The sequence below is a fragment of the Falco cherrug genome, chromosome 9, assembly GCF_023634085.1.
Source record: "Falco cherrug isolate bFalChe1 chromosome 9, bFalChe1.pri, whole genome shotgun sequence".
NCBI classification, from domain to species: domain Eukaryota; kingdom Metazoa; phylum Chordata; class Aves; order Falconiformes; family Falconidae; genus Falco; species Falco cherrug.
In genome coordinates this window covers 17,145,537-17,166,502 of record NC_073705.1, presented here as the reverse complement: position 1 = coordinate 17,166,502, position 20,966 = coordinate 17,145,537, and the positions used below count along the sequence as shown (strand labels likewise).

The following is a 20,966-nucleotide window of genomic DNA, read 5'->3' as shown; positions in this document are numbered from 1 at the left end:
CATCGCGGCGCGACGCGCCCAGCGCGGCTGGGGCGGGGGGGCAGAGTCGCGACGGCGCAGCAGCCGACGCCATGCCGGCCAAGAAGTCCTTCCGCCGGCGGAGGGAGGACTCCGAGGAGGAGGAGGAGGACGAGCAGGTCGCTGAGGAGGTCAGGTGGGTCGGGAGCCGGCGGAGAGCCCGGCTGGGCGTGCCCGGCCCCGCATTCGCCCGGCGGCGCTATGTCCGCCCGTGTCGCGCCATCGTGCCGTGTCGTCATCTCGTCACGTGATGCTTCAGCGTTCCAGCATTGCGTTGCGTCACGCCGTCCGTTGCATCCTTTTGCTACGACTTCGTCGCGTCACACCATTGCATCGCCGCGCCGTGGCGTCACATTGCGGATTTACGCTGTCTGCCGGTGTGACGTCCCACCGCCGCACCTGGCGCCGCCGCCCGAGCGGAGCCCTCCGGGCGCGGGGGGGGGGGGGGCGGAGTGGTAAAGGTGCCCGGCATGAACCCGTATTGCTCAGTGACCGTCTGTTTTATTGTGGGTAGGATATTGTCTGGAGGCCTTAGCAAACTAAGCGTGGTGATCTTTGGGTCGTTCTTTCCATATTGGCTTCTTATTAAAGCCTTTCAGCGTTTGCGTGGTGCTTTCCTCAGTGGAGGCAAGGCATCTTGAAGGGACGTATGCAGCAGACGCCATGGGGATTTTCTTGTGATTGCTTAAATAAATGGAATTGCTTAAAGAAAGGAGAATAGAAAATAATCTGTCTAATCTGTAACCACAGAAGAGGACAATGATATGCAGGAGTTCAGGGCAAAGTCTGTCTGGAAGGTTCCGTGTTAACTGCAGAAAATCAAATTAAGTTAGTTAATTATAGCCAAAGCATCAAGTCCTAAGTCAAATGTTTTTTCTTTAGGTTAAAAGTTGAGGAAGCCAAAGAAGTTCAGAGCCTCAGAAAGCGACCCAATGGGGTGAGGTAAGGGATGTGGCACCAAGGATGTGAAGTTGTGTTTTGCCCGACAGTGTAGTATAACAGTAGATTTCTCTCTTGTCACGTGCCTCCTTTCAGTAGAAACTGTTACATGTCAGATAGTGGCAAAACCATGGTAGAGGAGCTTCTACATTAAAGTCTGAGATGGAAAAGAGGGGGGCTTTGATACAGGTGTGCAGTGTCAGTTTAAGTGAGCAAAGTCTGGTCTGTATCCTAGCCATGAAGAAAAAGATCAAGATTGGGATTTACCACGGCATGGATTTTCACCAAATTACTTCTGTTCTGCACACATGATTTAAATTGGACACTTTCACACCTACTCCATCCTAATTTTCCTCTCTCCCCTCAACTAGTGGCATTGATTAGCTGATGAGCTAGTTGAAATGTGCACCAGCAGTGAACTTTGTTCTTTATTGTGGTGGCTCACCTTCTCATCTCCCCAAAACAGTACTAGTTCCTCTATCTATGTGGGGGGATTAGAAAGATTTGACAATTTAATGTTAATACAGTGTGTAAATCTGCTAGATTTAGAGAACGACAAACAAATTCAGTCTTGTTGGTATGTTTCCTTCTGCTTAATGTTACTTTATCTGCTTGACCAGCGCTGTAGCTCTGCTTGTGGGAGAGAAGCTGCAAGAAGAAGCAACACTTGTGGTAAGTGTTAGACACTTTCATCACCTCGGCACTAAGATGTAATGAATCTGTAACCATCAGTGTGGTCCAGCCGATCACCATGCAAGTCTGGCCTGGGATAGGACTGATGTCATAGCTCAATACTGAAATGTTTTCTGGTTTTATCCAGATTTCAGAGAGTAGCATTGAACTAGAGGGAAGCTTCAGGCTTTCTTGTTATTTCTTATTTTACAGGATGACCCATTTAAGATAAAATCTGGGGGAATGGTGGACATGAAGAAGCTGAAAGAAAGAGGCAAGGACAGGTTGGTGCATATGAGCTCTGAAGATCTCTCCCTGAACTAGTACTCAGTGAGAGCTAGTGGTGACATAATCAGTTGTGTTGCTTTGAAGAGTTTAACATAATGCAGTTTGGCTACTTGCTGTTACCCTAACTTGTCAAATTATTTGTAAAATCCAAAATAAACCCAAAACAAACAAAATAAAACAACCTAAAACAGTAAACATTGTGGTTTCCCTTCAGGATTAATGAAGAGGAAGATCTAAACTTGGGAACTTCCTTCTCAGCTGAAACCAACAGGCGGGATGAAGATGCTGACATGTAAGTTGTGCTGCATTGTGTCTGTGATGTTGAATTCGGGGTTTGTGTCCCCTCACGATTATTTTTTTTTTTGTCTTGGATTCTGAGTAGTCCCAGAATATCTTCCCAGTTCTCTCTGAAACTTTCACTTGCTCTTTCACCTCTGAGCTGCCAGATGTGAGGCTTTTTATCATGGACAAAGATGGGAGGTGCCCACCAGCTAGCTTGGCACTAAATACTAGTGGGAGCCTTCCCTGCTGGTTGTGAAAGAGCTTGGAGAACCCTGTAACTTCTTGAACAATTGCTTCTTGCAATTGATGTTAGCTGAGCTGTTTTGGAGAGATTATTCTTTCCTTTCTCTGAGCTATTGGGGCAGCGATGCAGCTGTGCTCAGTTTTCTGTGTGCAGTTTTCAGTACAGAAAACAGAATTAAATGCTCTGTCCCTCGTGTGCTGCTGTTTAGGATGAAGTACATTGAGACTGAGCTGAAGAAGAGAAAGGGAATTGTGGAGAGTGAGGAGCAGAAGGTGAAACTTAAGAATGCTGAGGACTCTCTGTACGAGCTGCCAGAGAACATTCGTGTCTCCTCTGCCAAGAAGACTGAGGAGATGCTGTCCAACCAGATGCTGAGCGGCATTCCTGAAGTGGATCTGGGAATTGAGTATGTGGTTCACAGAACCTGTTGGTTATGGCTTGAATTGCCAGGATGAGCAACTGTTGATTGGCAGAGCAGTGGCATGGTTGGGTTCTACAGGCCCCGTTTGGCTCTGTGATGGGATTGAGCCTTGTTCTGGATCAGCACGGTATGTAGCACAGCATGTTCTACACAGTGGTAGGGCTCCAGTGCAGCTCCATCATATGGCTTCTGGGAAAAGGCTCAATTTTTGTGATTTGAATCTCGCAGCTTTCTGGAGGATCTGTTATGCCCTGCACTGAAAGAGGGTGCATTAAAGATGCAAGCTTCTTTTTTACATTTGAAACAAAACATTGGTTTCTGTAGCACTGCCCCTTCTCTCAAAAAACACATCAAATACCATAGCAGCGCTATTGCTATCACTGAAATCCACTTAGCATTTCTATGCCTACTACCCTTTTAAAATATGAATCGGTACTTTTTTCTTTGTTTTTCCTCTAGCGCAAAAATAAAAAACATCATCTCAACAGAAGAGGCCAAGGCCAAACTGCTGGCAGAGCAGCAGAACAAAAAGAAAGACAGCGAAACTTCCTTTGTTCCCACCAACATGGCTGTTAACTATGTCCAGCACAACAGATGTAAGTCTTGCATGGCTCTCCTGACCCAGGCGTGACCCCCTCTGCTGAAGAAAACAGTTGGGACAGGGTCTGATGCAGGAGAAATTAGACAAGCAGCTGTCTGATTCTTTGTTCTGGGATGTTCATATAGACCCCACCTGGTCTGGTCATCTTCTTCCATCTGTCAGAAAGGAGAGGGACATACTACTCATAGCTGGACTTTCTGCTCTTGAACTCCCAGCTGACACTACCTCATAAATTACAAGACTTTTTAAGTTGTGTCTTGAGTGCGTGCTTGAAATGCCTGCCTTGTCAGCTATGATAAATGATGGTTTATAATTGAGAGAATCCATTCTGTAGGCTGCCAAAGCAGACAGGTGGTCAAGAATACATATACCTTAGTAGACCAGCAGAGACAGGAATTAATTTCCAGGAGAGCTTCTCATACCACAGCCATCTGGGGGAAAGGCAGCCTTCTGTGTGTCTGACCATTCTTACAGGGGTGATTTGGAGTCAGGTTTGTGTATTCTGAAGGAAATGAAGAGTCTCGGGGCCACTTCTGATGGAACTGGGATACAGCAAATTTCAGTAGCACATCTTGTGTGTATTGATTCTCCACAGAACCCAATTACAAGAATGCTTGTTCTGGGGTTCTATTGTTTCTGCTAAAGATCAGTTGTAACAAATGCCATAGAAATGCATCTGTCTGCCTTATCTGATGTTTTCCCTCTTTCAGTTTATCATGAGGAGCTAAATGCACCAGTGCGAAGGAACAAAGAAGAGCCAAAGCCCCGTCCGCTGAGAGTGGGGGATACAGAGAGGCCAGAACCCGAGCGTAAGTTCCTCACCTGAAATGTTGTAAGGAGAGGCACTGAAACTCCTCAGGGGTCTCACACTGAAAAATGATCTGGCTCCTGAGATAGTGAGGAAACAGGGCAGTCTGAAGTTCATGAGGGGCTGTTACACTTGATGTGCTGCTACTAGGTCAGGTCACACCCGAAGCCCTCGCAATGGAGGATGTCTTTAGAGATGCCCAAGGGTGGAGTAGCAAAGGTCACAACTGAAACATGTTGCCAAAGCAGGCTGGCAAGGGTTTGATGAAAGCTGGAATAGCAAGGGTTGCACCCCTGGGGAGCACTGACGGGTAAAGCAATAGCATTTTACATAGCGAGGGGCTGTATAAGGGAAGTGGTGGAGTTAAGGAAGCGTCTCCTGTGGAAGGACAGGGAAATAGTATTTCCTCACCTTTCTTTTGAAGGGTCTCCTCCAAATCGCAAACGTCCACTCAATGAAAAAGCAACAGATGATTATCACTATGAGAAATTCAAGAAGATGAATAGGCGATACTGATGAACATGGACTGAAGTCTTTGCAATTCTCATTTTCCGCTAATAAAGGATTTTGTGTCAGTGACCTGAAGTGAAGTTGGGGAGAGTTGCTACCTTCACGTGCTGGTGTTAGCCTACAAAGCTGTCCTTGTGATCTTGTAGTGAATCTGTTTGCAGGTGATTGTGAACTCTTCGGTCAATAAAATCTTGTATATTTTCAGTTATAAAACTTCATTTATAAAAATGTGAGCTTTCATGGTTGGCATTCTTTTGGCAAGAAGACAAAGTTGCTTTTAACGTTCTTTAACCATCATAAATATGAAAAAAAAAAAAAAAAAGATCCTTTAAAAGCAGCAGTGCTGTTTGCCTTGCAAATATAAAGGGAAGGTTTAAAGCCTGTTTGCTTGAATGTAACTTTGTAAGGGACTTCTTGTTTGTTCCCAAGGGTCTTTGCTGTATAGTAATGCTGCAGCAGCATGTTCAGTGCTGCAGTTCCGGCACCCGGCTGGCCAGTGCTGCAGAGCTGCGCCTGCTGCTGCCTCACTGGGTCTGCTATCAGCACGAGAAACAGCATAAACTGTCACTGGGTCTTTGCTGTCATGTGCCGTGTTGGTTTGTATCTTTTTCTCCCTGTAGACTTATTCTGTAGCAGTTTACTGCAATTTATTTTGGCTGCGAAGAAGAACATTGGATCAGGTTGTAACTACTGGAGGAAAGTCTCATTCTCAGCTCTTATGACCAGGTCCCGATGGCAGAGGCCCCACCACCGGTGTTGGCCATGTCTTCCCTGGAGGTGTGATGTGCGGGCGCTTGAAGGAGGGCTTGGAACTTGAAAATAGTAAAAGTGGTTTTGAGGGATTTTAAATGATATTTTTTCTTCTGGGACACACATCAACAGTTTCCAGGTGCTGGTGGTAATGAGGGCCAGGGTGTCCCATGGCTGTGCAGGCACCTATGTCTGGTCACTCAGGAGTGGAAACTCCAGGGAGGGGTGAGAGAGCCCCAGATTTTACTCTCTCTCTCTTTTTTTTTTTTTTTTTTTTTTTTAATTAATTAAAAAAGAAAAGTCTCTGAGCCTGTGCCCCCTTGCAGGTCGGGGATGGCATCCCCCCTGCGTAGCAGCAAGCGCGGCACCGCGCATACAACGTCCGAGCCTGAAGGCAGGGCTCCCAGGCGCGCCGCGCGGGGCCGTCCCGCAGCGCCGCCCTCCGTGCCAGCCCCGCCTCTGCCCGCACCCAAGATGGCGGCGGCGGAAGCGGCGTTGCGGGGCGGAAGCGGGGGCGGCGGGGCGGTGCGGCGGCAGAGCCGGGCGGGCTATGAAGCTGCGGCGGGGCACGCTGCGGGTGGCCTGGGGGCTGGTGCTGCTGCTGCTGCTCCTCAGGCCCGTGAGCGCCGTGGAGCCTATCAGCCTGGGGCTAGCGATCGCGGGCGCCGCCGCCTCGGCCCTCACCGGCTTCATCTCCTACCCGCGCCTCTACTGCTACTTCAGGGAGTGCTGTCTCCAGCGGCAGGACCAGCGCGCCGCTGCCGGTGCGGGGCCGGGGCGGGCTCAGGAGGCGTTATGGAGGTGGCAGGAGGGCGGTTGGGGGTGCAGAGGCCCCGGGAGCCGGGCCGGGCCCGTGGGGCCTCCCCGTGGGGCACTGCTGCAGCCCGGCCCTTCGCCCCCTGGCCTGGGCCTGTCAGCCTTTGTGCCGGGGCGGGTGCTGGGCCCTCGGAGGGGGGCAGCAGGCGGTGCGACCCCGTGCCGGTCGCTGCTGACGGTGGGGTCTCTCTCTCCAGCTCTGCAGGAGAACTTGGACAGGAGGCTGTTCGGGCAGCACCTAGTGAACAAGGTGGTTGTCAAGGCTGTGAAGGGCTTCTTGAACAACACCAACACCAAAAAGCCTCTTGCGCTGTCCTTGCACGGGTGGACTGGAACAGGCAAAAACTTTGTCAGTAAGATAGTTGCAGAAAGCATTTATAAAAGAGGTCTGAAAAGTAAATATGTCCATCAGTTTGTGGCAACTTTACATTTTCCTCACGCTCACAGCATCAATCTCTACAAGGTAAGAGTGTGCTATGGAACCTGTGGCAGTGGGACACGGCTCTGTTGCAGTGAATTGCAAATGCTATGGCTTGATCAGTACTAGAAACCTAGATGTTATTTTATGCAGTGAAATATAGCCTGTGCCATCTTTGGAATCTTGTAAATCCTAACATCCATCAACATGGGTTTCCCATGAGTCCAAAGTTGTTTGCATGTGTTGAGCCTCTCTTTAGGGACGAACAATAATGGTTAATTTTCATACAACACTTTGCTTAAGAGATGTGACTGACTTAAGGGTAAGCAGGTGCTGCAATTCATCAGATTTCTGTGGTTAGGTGGTATGCTAGTGGGTGCTGCAAAAAACTAATGGTTCATGACTCTGGGGAACCAGCCAGTGACTTCCAAGTGTGTCAGGTACCATGGCAAGCTGAAGCTTGCTCTCTGAGGCATGGGTGTAGTTGCCAGTTTTAATGCACACTGAGCAGGTAATTTAGTTTTTTCTGTGCATCCATTTCCCAGCCGTAAAATAAAATCACAAAATACTCTGTTGTCAGAAAGGTACAGATAAATGTGTTCAGAATTGATCTGTCAGTTTGTTAAGTGTCAGCACAGTTCTGTAGGCTGGTGGTTATCATGTGGAGCGGTAGCCCAGATGCATGTTTTCTGCGAGTTTTTTTGTTCTGACTTTGTTAACAGCAGAATTTGAATGAGAACCACTGTCTTGTAGTACTGAATGTTTATATTCAGTTTGTATATGTTAAAAATGGGAACAGGATGGTCTACAAACCTGATTTCTAAATAGAGGAAATGCCTCTTTCCTCTTTTAGAGCTTACTTTTCTCCTTCTTGCAACTGAGTTGTTTTAAAGTAAAATTAATCCTTTTTTGATTTGAGGTGAATTTGTTTGGGAAACTTGCTGCCCAAGGCAGTAGGAGAAACCATTGCTTCTTACCCACAATACACCTGATGCCACTCCTGTGCTGCCTCTGCAGTTCGGGGCTAAGTAACAGTGAATATAAAAATGATGAATCATTGGAAATGGTCAGAACAGTTACTTCTCTTTCATTGGCCAGCAGATCAACCCCTCCCCCGCCCCTCGTTACTTCATTTATTGATCTTAAATTTAACTTAAGTGGAAGAATCTGTTAGCCCTTCTGAACAATACTGTATTTAAGAAGGGCTTGTAATTGTCTTCTTTTAACTGCTGAATTATTAAAGCACGGGGTGAGAACTGAATTCTGTTTCTGCTTCTGCCAGTGACTGCAGGTGCAATTTCTGGTGCTGCTCAGGTAGCAAATTTGGTACTGTTTGTAGCTTTGACACCTAAGGATGTTTACTTTTGGCAGTACTTTGGTCTAATCCTCTTGTCAGGGCTTTGCTTTTTGTTGCTGTTCCTTGGTAGTACCCATCCCTTGTCCTACTGTGCACTTTCATTTTTGTTATGTTTACAGGAATATCTTTCTCATGAGGAGATTTTCTGCTTGTCCCATCCTGTCTCTTGGTGTCTTTAAATTTTTCAGAACCAGCACGAGATTTTGGTAAAAGGTTTTATTTACAGCTTTTAACCATGTTTTAGTCAAGAAGCCAAAGCTATTAAAATGACACCATTAAAATCACTCTTTCAGGACAAAGGTCATTAAGCAGAAGTGCTATTTTCTGACTTTTCAACACAAACCTTTTCAGCATCTTTTATTTGTGTGCCACTCAGGATCAGTTGCAGTCGTGGATTCGGGGAAATGTGAGCATCTGTCCCAGATCACTCTTCATATTTGATGAAATGGATAAAATGCATGCAGGACTCATTGACTCCATTAAGCCATTCTTGGACTACTATGAGCTTCTGGATGGCTTGTCTTACCGACAAGCCATCTTCATATTCCTCAGGTAAGAGGAGGCTTCTCAGGTTTGTTGTTCTGTACACTCAAAGCCTTTCAAAACTACCTTGAGCTATAATCTTTTTCCTTTATTTAGCAATGCAGGAGCTGAAAAGATAACAGAGGTGGCACTAGACTTCTGGAGAAATGGGAGGACAAGGGAAGATATACAGCTCACAGATATCCAAAATGCATTGTCTGTGTCTGTTTTCAATAACAAAAACAGTGAGTAAAACTGCGATTGTTTTTGAGGTAGTAAAATTTCCACAAAGGGATGGGCTGCATTTTGTTGCATTTTTACAGCTATGTTTTCTACTTGATGTGGCCTCCGATTTTTACTAGCCAGGAGCCACAATGCAGTTTTGGGGCCTACAGTCATTCAGCATTTAGAGATGAAATGTGTACACCTTGGCTACCAGTGGGTTTGCTGTCTGTTGGATTGCACGTGTTGGGGGAAGTCTACACTATGCATTTATTGACATACTAATGGGCTAAAGGGAAAGCAAACAGAAATCCTGACAGTAAGGCTAGATATTGCGGTAGCTGAAAAACCTTTAACCAATAAAATGTTTTATTATGGGGAAGCCACCTCCTTGGCCCCCAACCCACTTAGCCTATATCTCTGTCTGTTAAAAGCCTTCAGGCAGCTATTTAGGAGCAACAAGCAGACGTGCCAGCCCTGCTGTGGGCAGTCCAGTGCTTCCTAGGTTTGCTCACGCAGGACTCCTGGTGAAAAGGGGTTTTAACATAATTGTGCATTATAATTATCATTACTGTAGTTTTTTAGAAACGTGAGATGCAAGGTCCAAAAAAATGAGCAAGGAAGCTGGGCCAAGAGAGCTGGTGTGAGATAGAAAATCTGTTCTTGCCTAGTTGAGAGAGGGGAATATATGAGACTAGCACCTGGGGAGCCATGCTTAAATGCATTCAGTCATTCCGCTCCAATGGACCACATTTATGTGTCTGTCCAAAACTTATGCAGAAAGTGCCAAGAGAAGGGGCTTGTATTTGGACTGACTTGTGCATTATAGGGCCCTAAAAACACAGGTGAATTCTTACTGGTAGGTAGCAGAGGGCTATGATATGCCTCTTGTTCCCATTCAACCCATAGTAGTGTTAACTAGAGGAGTAGTAACAAACCCTTCTCTTTCCCTTTGTAGGTGGATTTTGGCACAGCACCTTGATTGATAGAAATCTCATTGACTACTTTGTTCCTTTCCTGCCTCTGGAATACAAACATGTGAAGATGTGTGTTAGGGTTGAGATTGAATCACGTGGCTATGCTGTGGATGAAGACATTTTAACCAGAATAGCTGACGAGATGACCTATTTCCCCAGAGAGGAGAGAATTTATTCAGATAAAGGATGTAAAACTGTGGATGCAAAGCTGGATTATTACTATGACTTCTAACACTTTATTGCTACAACCTGCAAAGAAGCAAATTTAACTTAATCACAAAGTGGCAAACCCAGGACATTTCATTTTTAAGCACTTTTTAAAGGAAGGAACATTATTTTAAAACTGGTGTGTAAATAAGCAGCAGTGCCTCTGCATTTTTATTCTGTCACTAGTCACAACTCCCAGGTACTTCAGCCTTGTGTTGTCAAGTAAGAACAAACCACATTGTGAATGCGGGGGTCTCTGTCTGACAGTGCCAAGGACTCCTCTCGGATCATGTGTCGATCATCAGAACCCATTGGCAGGCAGTTGGCATGTACATAAGGACTGAGACTATGACCCAATTTTAATTGGATTTTGGTTTGATGTGGATGATCCCTAGACAATATTGAGAATTTTAATCAAAGTTCCTATGTCTGTGAAAGCCTTCATTGGGCTTGTGTGGGAATAATCCTGTAACTGCATTAAAAGCAGAATATGTGTCTTTTTCCCTTGAACAGCTTGGCTCTGGTAAAGATAAGGGGGGATTCTGTAATTAAAAAAAAATTCTGAGTCTTCTATCCAACATCATGCAGTACCATTATCTTTCTCGAAACAGTTGTATAATTTGGTCTTCTGCATGTCAAACCAAGAATATGAAACTCTTTGGTGTCAACAGTGTTCAGAGGAGTGGACTTCATATTACAGGGAAGTGAGTTGAAGTCCTTGACTGCCACATCCATGTAGTTGGTTCCTTTTTTGGGTGGTTTTAAGTATGCAGTTGCCCACAGCATGCTCTCCCAGGAGTGATCTCGGGAGGGAGAGTGTGCTCAGGTGTGCTGTCTGGTGAGTCAGCCTCATGGAATGGGTGTAACCTAATAGGAAACATGTACAGGTTAAATTTTACACCAAGGAAAAGAGGTTTCTCCTCTTCACCTACATGTAGAATTCGGGGGCTGGCTTGCAGGGTTTTCCCATTTTCATCTTCTCACAATACTGTGTGCCTCTGAGGCAGGGATGAAGATGGATCTAAAGGCATTTGGTAAAAAAAAAAAAAGTTAAATCTGTCAATGGAAGTTACTGCAAAGAGTGTTAGACTTGTTTCTGAATGCGAGCACTGCAGAGGCTTTTTTTCACTCCAGTTTCTATTCAAAATAAACTTTTCTCATTGGAAGTGTGTTTCTTAGCTAACTTCTGGTGTTCTTTGCATTGAGTGATTTGATGTTAATTTTGTACAAACTTGCTACTTGTTGAGGAAGAGCATACTGAGGTTCTGCGTGAGGTGTTCAGCTGTGCTTGAATACCAGTATCTCCTTTCTTGAGTTCAAAGGGAATAGATATGGGAGATGTGACTCTTTGCTACCTGCTGAAAGAGAAACAAATGAAGTTTGCAGTAGAAACTGCACTGCTAGACCATTGGTGCTAAATGCACTCGCATGGTTTTTGTAGAGGCAGACTTTCTAGATGCATATGTGCTCAACAGTATCATAAGAATGAACTTGTCTTCTAGAGACTAGTTAAAACCCTTCTCATCTCCTCCTCCCACTGTGATAACCACTGACTGAACACCTTACAGGCTCTGATTGAAGCCATCCACACTTTCAGTGGCAGCATCTTGAAGTTTTCTCCGTAAGGGGAGAAAAAAACGGCCAGTAAGACTCCCAGCTGTCCAGTTTTGCTCTGAAGTTGTAATATGCAAATTGTCAGTCCCAGTGTTTGTCAACAAATGTGTGCTTTGAACTTGGGTATTTATCTGTGTGTTTGACCTGATTATAGCAAATGACTGGCTAATGGAAAAAAGAAGACGTGGAAACAATAAACTTTTACTACTATCTGGTTCCTTCTTATCAAAAGAAACAGTTCAACCAAGCAGTATTGTGGGTCTCCAGCCTTAAATAGTTCTGCTTTGTGTGCCATTGCAGCATTGATAACTTGATTTGATACAGATTCGTAGCAAGTAGTTCATTGTATCATAGCCCTAGATGGCTTAGGGTGGATGGAAGCTTCCTCTAGACCAGGGGTCCTCAAACTTTTTAACCAGCAGGCCGGCGCCAATGAAGTGGCAGGCAGTCATCTGCGGCTGCTTGGTTTCCACCCCCCCCAACCCCCGCGGGGGGTGTGTGTGTCTGTAAATACCGGGGGCTGGACCGAGGATCCTGGGGGGCCGTATCTGGCCCGCGGGCCATAGTTTGAGGACCCCTGCTCTAGAGGGTGTAGTAATGATGTTCAAAGGGTGGGGAGTGCCTCTGTTTAGTATCTGTTTTGTTCTTGAAAGCAGACCCGATATGCTGGGTTTTGGCTGGGATAGAGTTAATTTTCATGACACCTGGCTAGGAGACCTCCATCTGGGTAAAAGAAGTAAGTGTGCCTGAAATTCCCACATTTGATCCTTGCAGTCCTGTCATTATTCCTCCCCTTTAGGCTGTATGGTTTCAAAGCTGAGGTCCTCACCTTCTCTTTCTTGCTGTGACTGGGTAACTTTGGCCATTACTCTTTTTAACAGGCCACTTAAAACTGGATCAGACAAGTTAAAGGAAAATGTCCAATGGGGGGGAAATGTCTGATCCCTAGAGAAACAGTCCATGGGCCAGGTGAAAGTAGCTGAGTAGTCACCGAGACTGAATTTTGTTCTTACCAAAGTCCAGTACAAGCAACTGCTGTTTCAATTCAACCCTTTTCCTGCAGGGAATGTTCCAAGATCTGATGCTGTGCTTATAAAATGAGAGGTTATGGTTAAAATACAGCAAAGTGCTCTTCTCTTGACAGAAAGAGGCAGCGTAGCTCTAGAGATGTGTCTGCCTGATGCCCTGGGCCAACCAGCCAAGCTGCCATGTGTGCAGAGTAGCACAGGCATAGTACAAAGTCCTGATGAGTGAGACCGCTTACACTTCCATATATGCTTTGTTAATTAGTTTCCTTGTGCATCATTATAGCACAATCCATGGTGCACAAGCGTGGACACCTGACTGTTCAGTGAGGTGTGAGTTGATGCCAGCAGCTGCACCTCCCTTGAATTCGGCCGTTACGCGCTGGCTTGCTTTCAGTGCTAGACAGGCTGCAGGTGCTCTGGCCCACAGAGATACGATGAAAGCTGTTGCTACCTAAAGAAAAGGTGAAGTGCTGCCTTGAATGACAGCTCTCCAGACACAGTGCACAGAGGAATGGCTAAACAGGCAACGTGAGGCCTACTTGTCCTGCAGTGCCTGGCAGTGTGGTCAGAGATACCCACTAATAACCATGAAGCAGGGCAGGCAGAGACTTTAAAGCTTATTCACAGGTGTTTGTTTCTACTGAGGTGTATTTAACTGCTGAATTCCTTACTGTGCTGTTGGATGACTCAACATGTTTTAATATCAAGAGGCTATTTAACCTGCTTATCAATTGTTACGAACAAATTTTTAAGAATAAAGGAAGCTTAACAGAAAGCTGTGGTAGAGCCAATTGAAAACTGCATAAATTAGTGCTTTCCTACAGCTGAAAATGATTAAACCAAAAGAGAAAAATTATTTGAGATTTATTCCAACTGCAGTATGGTAGCAGTATTTAGTGTTTTGAAATTGCACGAGTATTTCATATTTGAAGTAACTGAAACCGGATGCAGCGTATATACCTACAAGTAAGTCAGTTAACAGGGAAAACATGAAAAGCAGCCGTCCAATGTCCCAAGGTTAATGGCTAGCTAACATTTGGCTCTGGAGATTGCATCAGCATGAACAGTTTGCCAACATTTGACAAAATCCAGATGGGGCTGTAAAAGGTAATTGACACTTTTTAATTAAGACTTTAACATAAATGCTAAGATCTCTGTTGTAATTTGAATTAATGTAGTAAGTGTTGAGACCTGTAAGTTTGTATCACATGTTAAAGCAAGTTTAAGTACAAGTGAGGGAATGGATGCTGCAGCACAAAAACAGCCCAATCCCTCACAGCAGTTTAAAAAACACACTACAATCAACTAAATGATAGGCACTTCTGTCTTGCAGTACGCTATCTGATCCGCAAGTGATGGAGTACAAAAGAGTTAAAGCTTGCAACAGTTTTAAACCTCAGCCTTACCAGTGGGTGAAGGTTAACTCAAATCCTTCGCAGCTTCCTATTGCTCACCTTTCCACACAGCCATTATTTAACGTTAAAAGCTATTATAAAACATACTTGCCTAGAAGGTGTGGGATTGTTGATTGCTCCCATTTCCCATACTGCCTTCTCTGTGGCACTCTAGGAAGAGCTTTGTATTACTGCTGCTTACACTTCAGTATAAAAATACACTACTAAAAATAACTTTCTGCCATGAAAATGTCTTCCAAGCAAGGCGAGAGTAGCATTACCCAGTCCTAGACTCTTGGGTGTAGCTGGGAGGGACTACTAAAGATCTTGCAGACTTCAGGCCTGGGAGCCTGCACACAGATTAGCCTGAGAAGCTCTAACAGTCAAATCCTCATGAGAGACTGTTCTGATTAAGAACAGGAGACTGGCCTAGCATGTTGTGATAGTCATATGCCTCAGATGGGTCCATCTGCTTAGGAAGACCTAGAGTTTTGGATACCATTTGGATGCATTTGGATACCAGTCAGTTTAGAGATGCACAGTGGGATGTTAACTTAAAAAAAAAAAAAAGTTAAAAAGCCCACACAGCTCACTAGTATTCATCTCACTAGTATTTTCACCATACTCCCTGCAATAGTAAAAAATGCTTCAGTGCAAATACACAGATTCCCAAAAGCTCTGAAAGTGCTTTGGAGACCTGAGGGGCAATTAACCCTTGGCTTTTGTATCTCTCATCATGTCTTCGTGAATATCCAGCTTAGCCTGTACAGTCTTGCAGCCTTTATCAGAGTAGATTTTCTGCTCTTTTGGGAAGAATGTCATCTCATCAGCCACTGCTTGAACAACCTTCTCATCGACAGCATAGCCACGGGATATCATTTCAGCCCTGACACACATCTTCACGTGCTTGTGCTCCAGGGGCAGGAAGGGGACAAAGTAGTCAACGAGGTTCCTGTCAACGAGGCTGCTGTGCCACAGTCCACCTAGAGGAGTTGGGGGAGGAACAATCATAGGCAGGAATTTCTCTACACTTGAGCCTGCATAAGGTAGGACCACAGGCCAGACTGAATTCCCAAAGGGGTTTGTCTCAACCACTGCCCAGGGAAGAACAGCATGCCAGTTAGCTGGATGGATCAGACTGATGGTACCCCCCAGTTGCCACTGCTACCCATCAGTGGCACACAGAGCAAGATCTGTGCTGAAAATTCTCTTGTGATGGCATGACACTAAAGTGAAGGGACAGAAGGGCATGGGGCCAGGGCACTGTAGGAAGGTGAGGCACAGAAGCAGGGCAGGGTCAAGGTAAGCTGCAGTACAGATTGCAGAGATGAACCCTGTGGTACAAAGTAAAGTGAATTTCCTATTTTCTGGGGAAAGCAACTTACTATTCTTGTTATTGAAGACTCCTACAGATAGCATGGGCTCCAGGTCTTTCAGCTGAATGTCTTCCCTGCGCTTTCCATTTGTCCAGAAGTCCAGAGCCGCTTTATTAATTAAGTCACCACCTGCATTGCTATTCATAAAAGAAAAAAGGCCAGTAGTGAATACAAACACAACTGAGCCAGAATTTCTTTTTTAGCCAGTTACATGTATTGCTATCTTCTTGATGTCAACAGCATCCTGCAAGCCAAAATTTAGGGAAAGTCTCCAGTGTTTTAAATAGCCATCAGTGTGTGGTGGGTTGACACCAGCCAGCAGCCAAGCACCTACGCAGAGCTTGCTTATCCTCTCCCACCTCAGCGGAACTGACGGAGAAAATAGGAAGAACAAAAGTGAAAAGACTTGTGGGTCAATATAAAGACAGTTTAATAGGTAATGAAAAGAGGAGACAAAAACCTCAAGGAAGGCTAAGAAAATCACTCACCACCCCCACAGTAAGACTAATGTCCAGGCAGTCTCTGAAGAACCATCACCTTGGAAGCTGAAATCCTCCCTTCTTTCGCTACCCCAGTTTTTATTGTTGAGCACGACATGACAAGGTCTTGAATGCTCTCTTGGCCAGTTCAGGTCAGCTGTCCCAGCTGTTTGTCCTGCCATCCTCTTGCCCACCCCAGCCTACTTGCTGGGAACAGCATGGGAAAAAGAGAAAGCCTTGAGGCTTTGCAAGCACCATCCAGAAACAGACAAAACATTGGTGTGTTATCAACACTGTTTTAGCCACAAATCCTGAACATAGCACCAAACTGACTGCTGTGAGGATGGTTAACTCCATGCCAGCCAGACCCAGTACGCAGTGCACCCATCCCAGATAACTTCCCCACCACCATCTGTGCTCTGGGCCAGGCTCGTGAGCCCAGCCCACTGCAGTGGTCTGCCGGATGGCATCAGACCTGCTCCGCTACAGCCACAGGTCACACAAGAGCTCACAGTGCTCCCCTCTGTCTTTATAGAGAGGGTCTTCACTCCAGAGTGGTTCTTCTGCTGTTTTTTGAATGAGGTCCCTTAGGAACATCATTATCATCATAAACACAGATTTATCTTAGTAACTCAAAATGACTGAAATAGGTGCTACAGACCTGAGGAAGATGAAGATGGCTTTCCTGTAGGACACTCCATCAACTTGCTCATAATAGTCTAAGAATGGCTTGATGGCATCAATAAGACCTGGATGCATTTTGTCCATCTCATCAAAAATGAAGACAGAGTGAGGACAGGCACTGACGTTGCCCCGAATCCAGTTCTGCAGTTGCTCCTGGAATAAGAGGTCGAAAAACACTGAAAAACTAGGTCTCTTTGGGATGTACTGCAAGATGCTTGTATGTGACAGACCCTAGGGACACCCTTTCAAATGTCAGCATCTCATACTCACTGGTTATACTTTTTCCTGAAGAGAGGACCATAAACTCTGTGACTGATCCTTTTGACATGTGACACTGAATTTAAATGTGAATTATTTTCCTGCTCACAGAGAAGACTTCCTAAATCTTTCTGCTTAGTGTATGGATAAGACACAAAACCCAAGCTAAGATGGGAAGTCTTGAAGAAGGGAAAACTTCCTGTTTATTTTAAAAGCATCAGTGTTCTGTCTTTCATACGGAAACCACATCTATCGGTACATCAGTTTTAGGTACCTTCAAACATTAAAATAAGATGATCAGAATTCTCCAATGTCGAGTAATGAAGGCACTTGAAAAATCTCTCAAGCAGGCCACACTTTCTCATTGCACAGTGCATGATGGGTTGACCTGGCCAGCAGCCAAGCACCCCAGCAGGAGCAGGGAGAGAGGACAAAGAATAAAAGTGAGAAAAATAATGGTTCAAGATAAAGACAGTTTGATAGGTGATGGAAAGAGAGAAAACACAAGCAAAGGGAATCACTCACACCCTGACACATGCAGGCCAAAACCCAGGCAGCATTAGAGCCACAACCACCTCAGAAGCTAATGCCCCCCCACTTTTTCCTCCTTCTACCCCAGTTTTTATTGCTGAGCATGACAGCATATCCCTTTGGACAACTGGGGTCAGCTGTTCTGGCTGTATCTCCTCCCAGCCTCTTGCCCACCCAATTTATTTGTTGGGGGGGAGGGGGCGGCGGGAAGCAAGCTCTGAGACTATGCAAGCACTGTTTCATAACAATCAAAACATTGGTGCATTACCAACAGTGTTTCAGCCACAAATGCAACACATGGCACTGCAGGGGCTGCTATGGGGAAAGTTACCTCCATCGCAGCCAGCCAGTACACGCAGTTTCAAGGACGGAGTTCTTTCCCAACAGCAAGCACCGCAGAAATCAGCAGATGGCACCAGTGAGAGGACAGCGCTAGGAAATTACTCTCACTATGGATTTATTGGCTTTCTGGTGCCGTTCTCTTTCACCTTCCGTATGTATTTCCCCCTCCCTCTCTCTTAAACACCAGTTTTGGAAACACATTGCTGTACAGCTCCAGCTGCCAGGTATCTGAGGGACATGTGCAGCACAAACAGCCGACCTCCTCTGCTAGGAGGTCTCAGGACAGGGAGTAACAGAATGACCCTGTGCACCTCCTCACCTTGTAGAGCTTGAGCTCATCGTGGTGGGGGAAGTGCAGAGTGGCCAAGAAGAGATGGACGAACTTGCTGCGCAGGCCGGCAGGGTGGATGTGCTCCGCCAGGATCTGGCTGAGGAAGTTCTTGCCAGTGCCAGCCCAGCCATGGAGCGAGAGCATCAGCGGCTTCTTGGGGCTAGGGTTGTTGCTGAAGCCCGTCACCGCCTTCAACACAACGTCCTTCGCCAGGTGCTGCCCAAAGAGTTTGGCATCCAGCTGCGCCTTCAGCGCTGTAAGGAGAGGGAGAGATCAGCATCGCATGGCCACCAACGGGTGTCAGTCACTGGCCACACACCAGGCAGGCGAGCTTGGTATGGCCACCGATGGATGCCCGTCAGTGGCCATGCACCAGGCGAGCTTGGCATGGCCACTGATGGATGTCGGTCACTGGTCACACACCGGGCGAGCTCGGCATGGCCACCAACGGGTGTCGGCCAGTGGCCGCGCAGCAGACGAGCTCGGCGTGGCCGCTGCCCCGGCCAAGTTCCAGGGCAGGGCTGGGCGCCCAGCGCGGCCCGGCGACCCCTCGGCCCCACCGTACCGGTGGCGTTGAGCCGCTGCCCGCCGCTGGGGCAGCACTCCACGTAGCGGCAGTAGAATCTGGGGTGGGACAGGTAGCCGGTGATGGCCGAGGCGACGCCGATGGCCAGGCCCACGCTGAGCGGCTCCAGCGCCGCCAGCCCCGGCAGCAGCAGCCACAGCGCCCCGGCCGCCCGCAGCATGGCGGCTCCGCGCGGCTCCGCACCCGGCCCGCTTCCGCCCGCCGCCGGCAGCGCCCGCCCCACCCGTAGCCGCCGCTCCCATCTTTGTGAAGGGCACGGGCGGCATCGCTGCCCTGCTGATGGCGTCGGTGGGCCGTGACGTCCCGGGGGGGCGGGGAGATGGCGCTGCGGGCGCGGCGTGACACATTCAGAGCTTCGGGCAGCGAGGTGCGACGGGGCGGGGGGGCGCGGCCTGCTGGGCCCGGTCCCGCCCCTCCCCCGCCTCGCCCCGCCCCGCCCTCCCCCGCCGCGCGTGCCGTTCCTGGGGCCGCCGCGGCCGGCGCGGTGAATCAGACTCGGTGGCGTTGATGGGAAACAAGCGGTTGGTACGACAGGCAAAGGTCCCAGTGGCGGTGTGGCTGCTGCCTTCTGTAAAGTCCTGCGATGGGATCTAATGTATTTGCGGGCTTGTTCACGGCATGTGCTAAATGCTTGTCAACTGTTTGTGGCATCTAGCATATCTTGCATTTATAGGAAAACGTGCTTCTGTTGCTGTATCAAGATCTCTTTCAAAAGTGTTTCAGGGGCTCAAGTACTAGAAAACAGCCTGTTTGCAAGCAGCCGAATCCAGAGCTGGTAGGAAGTGACATACTGAAGTACCTGGTGGCACACGGGTCTCCAGGAGTTGAGGATTTGTTTCGAAATCTGCATCCCAGCTCTGAAATGAAGCAATATTTGCAATCCCATGATAAAGGGAAGGGGATTTCCAGGTGGCAGGATCAGGAGTTTATGGTTAAAAGGTTGTGTAGCTCTTTTTCAGACCATGCACTAGCTCCCAGCAGGCAGGGTGAAACAGTGCTTTCTTCCCCAGTTGCTGAGGATTGTCAGCCTGCTTGTCTCAGGGAAGTGAAGCAGCATGTTTTGAATCTAGACCTACCACTAACTGCTGCTCGTTTGAGATGTATTACAGGCTGGGGTGTGGGATACCACTGGGGGGTGTCCATCTCAAGAAGATGTGGGATTATTTCATTAGCTCTTAGCCTTGAATTCACCTCCGGAATGTTGCCTGCCTTTGCCAATATAAACCAAGACGCTAGCAAGGAAGATGCTCCAGTAGTGCCATGAGAAGCAGGGTACACAACCCCCTTGTGGGATAAGCAGCATTGTGTTAGTACAGACTTTGCCCTCTAGAGCCACCATGGGTTCCACAACCACCCCAAAGGAAGCTGGCATTGAAAAGGAAGTCCTTACCACCAGCTGGTCCCATTGATAACTTGGCTCAAGGTGCCCTTGCCACTGCCTTACCTGAGAAGTTCAGCATGTCGTTCATATTGCAGCCCTCCAGGAGACTGTGCTTGAGTCAGGAGTGAGGGCAGAGGAGCTGCCAGGTGACATCAGCACTCCTCATAAAGGCTGAAGTGCTGAGAGGGTCCAAAGCTGGTGTCAAAGCGAGCACAAGAATAAAGAATACAGCAGCATTCAGGAGCTTCATGGTAGGAACTAAAAGCCAGCCTGGCTCAGCAGGAAAGGAAAGCAAACCAGAAACTGCAGAATAACTTCCTGGAGCGAGGGGCCAGAGGCTGTTCAAGAGGATGGAAGCCAAGTCTCCTGTAGGCTGGAGGTGTTAATGAGTTAACAGACTTATCACACTCCTCGAGAACTGAAAGTGCTGTGAACAAGGTATTGCCCCACGGGTAGGGTAAGAGTTTCATCGGAACAATCCCAGCTCTGAGGGCAGCAGGACTGGAACATCACTGCATCTTAACCAAGGTGCTAATTGGTCTGGTGATTAACCAAGAACATAACAATGCTTGTTTTGGGCTTGGTTCAGGGTGGGTTGTACACCTAGCATCACAGAGCCCAAAGATTTCTGTAGGAGTGTTTGAAGCTCACAGAACTCACAGAAGTGAAGATGTCAGAAAGCTGCTTTATTAAAACCAAGCTCTCAGAGTAGATATTCATCACACACACACACCCCCTGCCAAAAAAGTGTAAGGAGAAGGACAGAGACTGAAGCAGCTTTCATTTTCTCAGCACTTTTTTTTTTTTTTTTTTGGTAAACGAAAAAAAGGTGAAAAAAACCTTTAGGTAATTCTCATTTTATTTTCAAAGTCTGGTTGGAAAAACACTGAGCAACATTATTTAGTATTTG

General features: G+C 47.0%; 3 protein-coding genes across 4 annotated transcripts; 2 read left to right on the top strand and 1 right to left on the bottom strand.

Annotated features, from left to right (window-relative positions):
- Positions 1–22: 22 nt before the first annotated feature.
- Positions 23–4,996, top strand: C9H9orf78 (chromosome 9 C9orf78 homolog). Its single transcript, XM_055721062.1, has 9 exons — positions 23–154; positions 901–960; positions 1,578–1,629; positions 1,843–1,913; positions 2,132–2,209; positions 2,652–2,849; positions 3,324–3,460; positions 4,176–4,274; positions 4,698–4,996. The coding sequence occupies exons 1-9, from the start codon at positions 72–74 to the stop codon at positions 4,787–4,789; spliced, it is 870 nt and encodes a 289-aa protein (XP_055577037.1). The 5' UTR covers positions 23–71; the 3' UTR covers positions 4,790–4,996.
- A 1,049-nt stretch (positions 4,997–6,045) lies between these two features.
- Positions 6,046–11,876, top strand: LOC102057684 (torsin-1A). Its single transcript, XM_055721086.1, has 5 exons — positions 6,046–6,297; positions 6,547–6,812; positions 8,501–8,676; positions 8,764–8,891; positions 9,827–11,876. Exons 1-5 carry the CDS (start codon positions 6,084–6,086, stop codon positions 10,075–10,077), a joined length of 1,035 nt encoding a protein of 344 aa, XP_055577061.1. The 5' UTR covers positions 6,046–6,083; the 3' UTR covers positions 10,078–11,876.
- A 1,666-nt stretch (positions 11,877–13,542) lies between these two features.
- On the bottom strand, positions 13,543–20,333 carry TOR1B (torsin family 1 member B). Of its 2 annotated transcripts, none has more exons than XM_014278364.3 (5): positions 20,120–20,333; positions 18,078–18,343; positions 16,605–16,780; positions 15,474–15,601; positions 13,543–15,071 (listed from the first exon to the last, which is right to left on the bottom strand). In XM_014278364.3, exons 1-5 carry the CDS (start codon positions 20,142–20,144, stop codon positions 14,797–14,799), a joined length of 870 nt encoding a protein of 289 aa, XP_014133839.2. In that variant the 5' UTR covers positions 20,145–20,333; the 3' UTR covers positions 13,543–14,796. The 2 variants fall into 2 exon arrangements, with proteins under 2 accessions (XP_014133839.2, XP_055577025.1); XM_055721050.1 differs by lacking the exon at positions 20,120–20,333 and adding an exon at positions 18,655–18,867.
- Between the last annotated feature and the right edge of the window lie 633 nt (positions 20,334–20,966).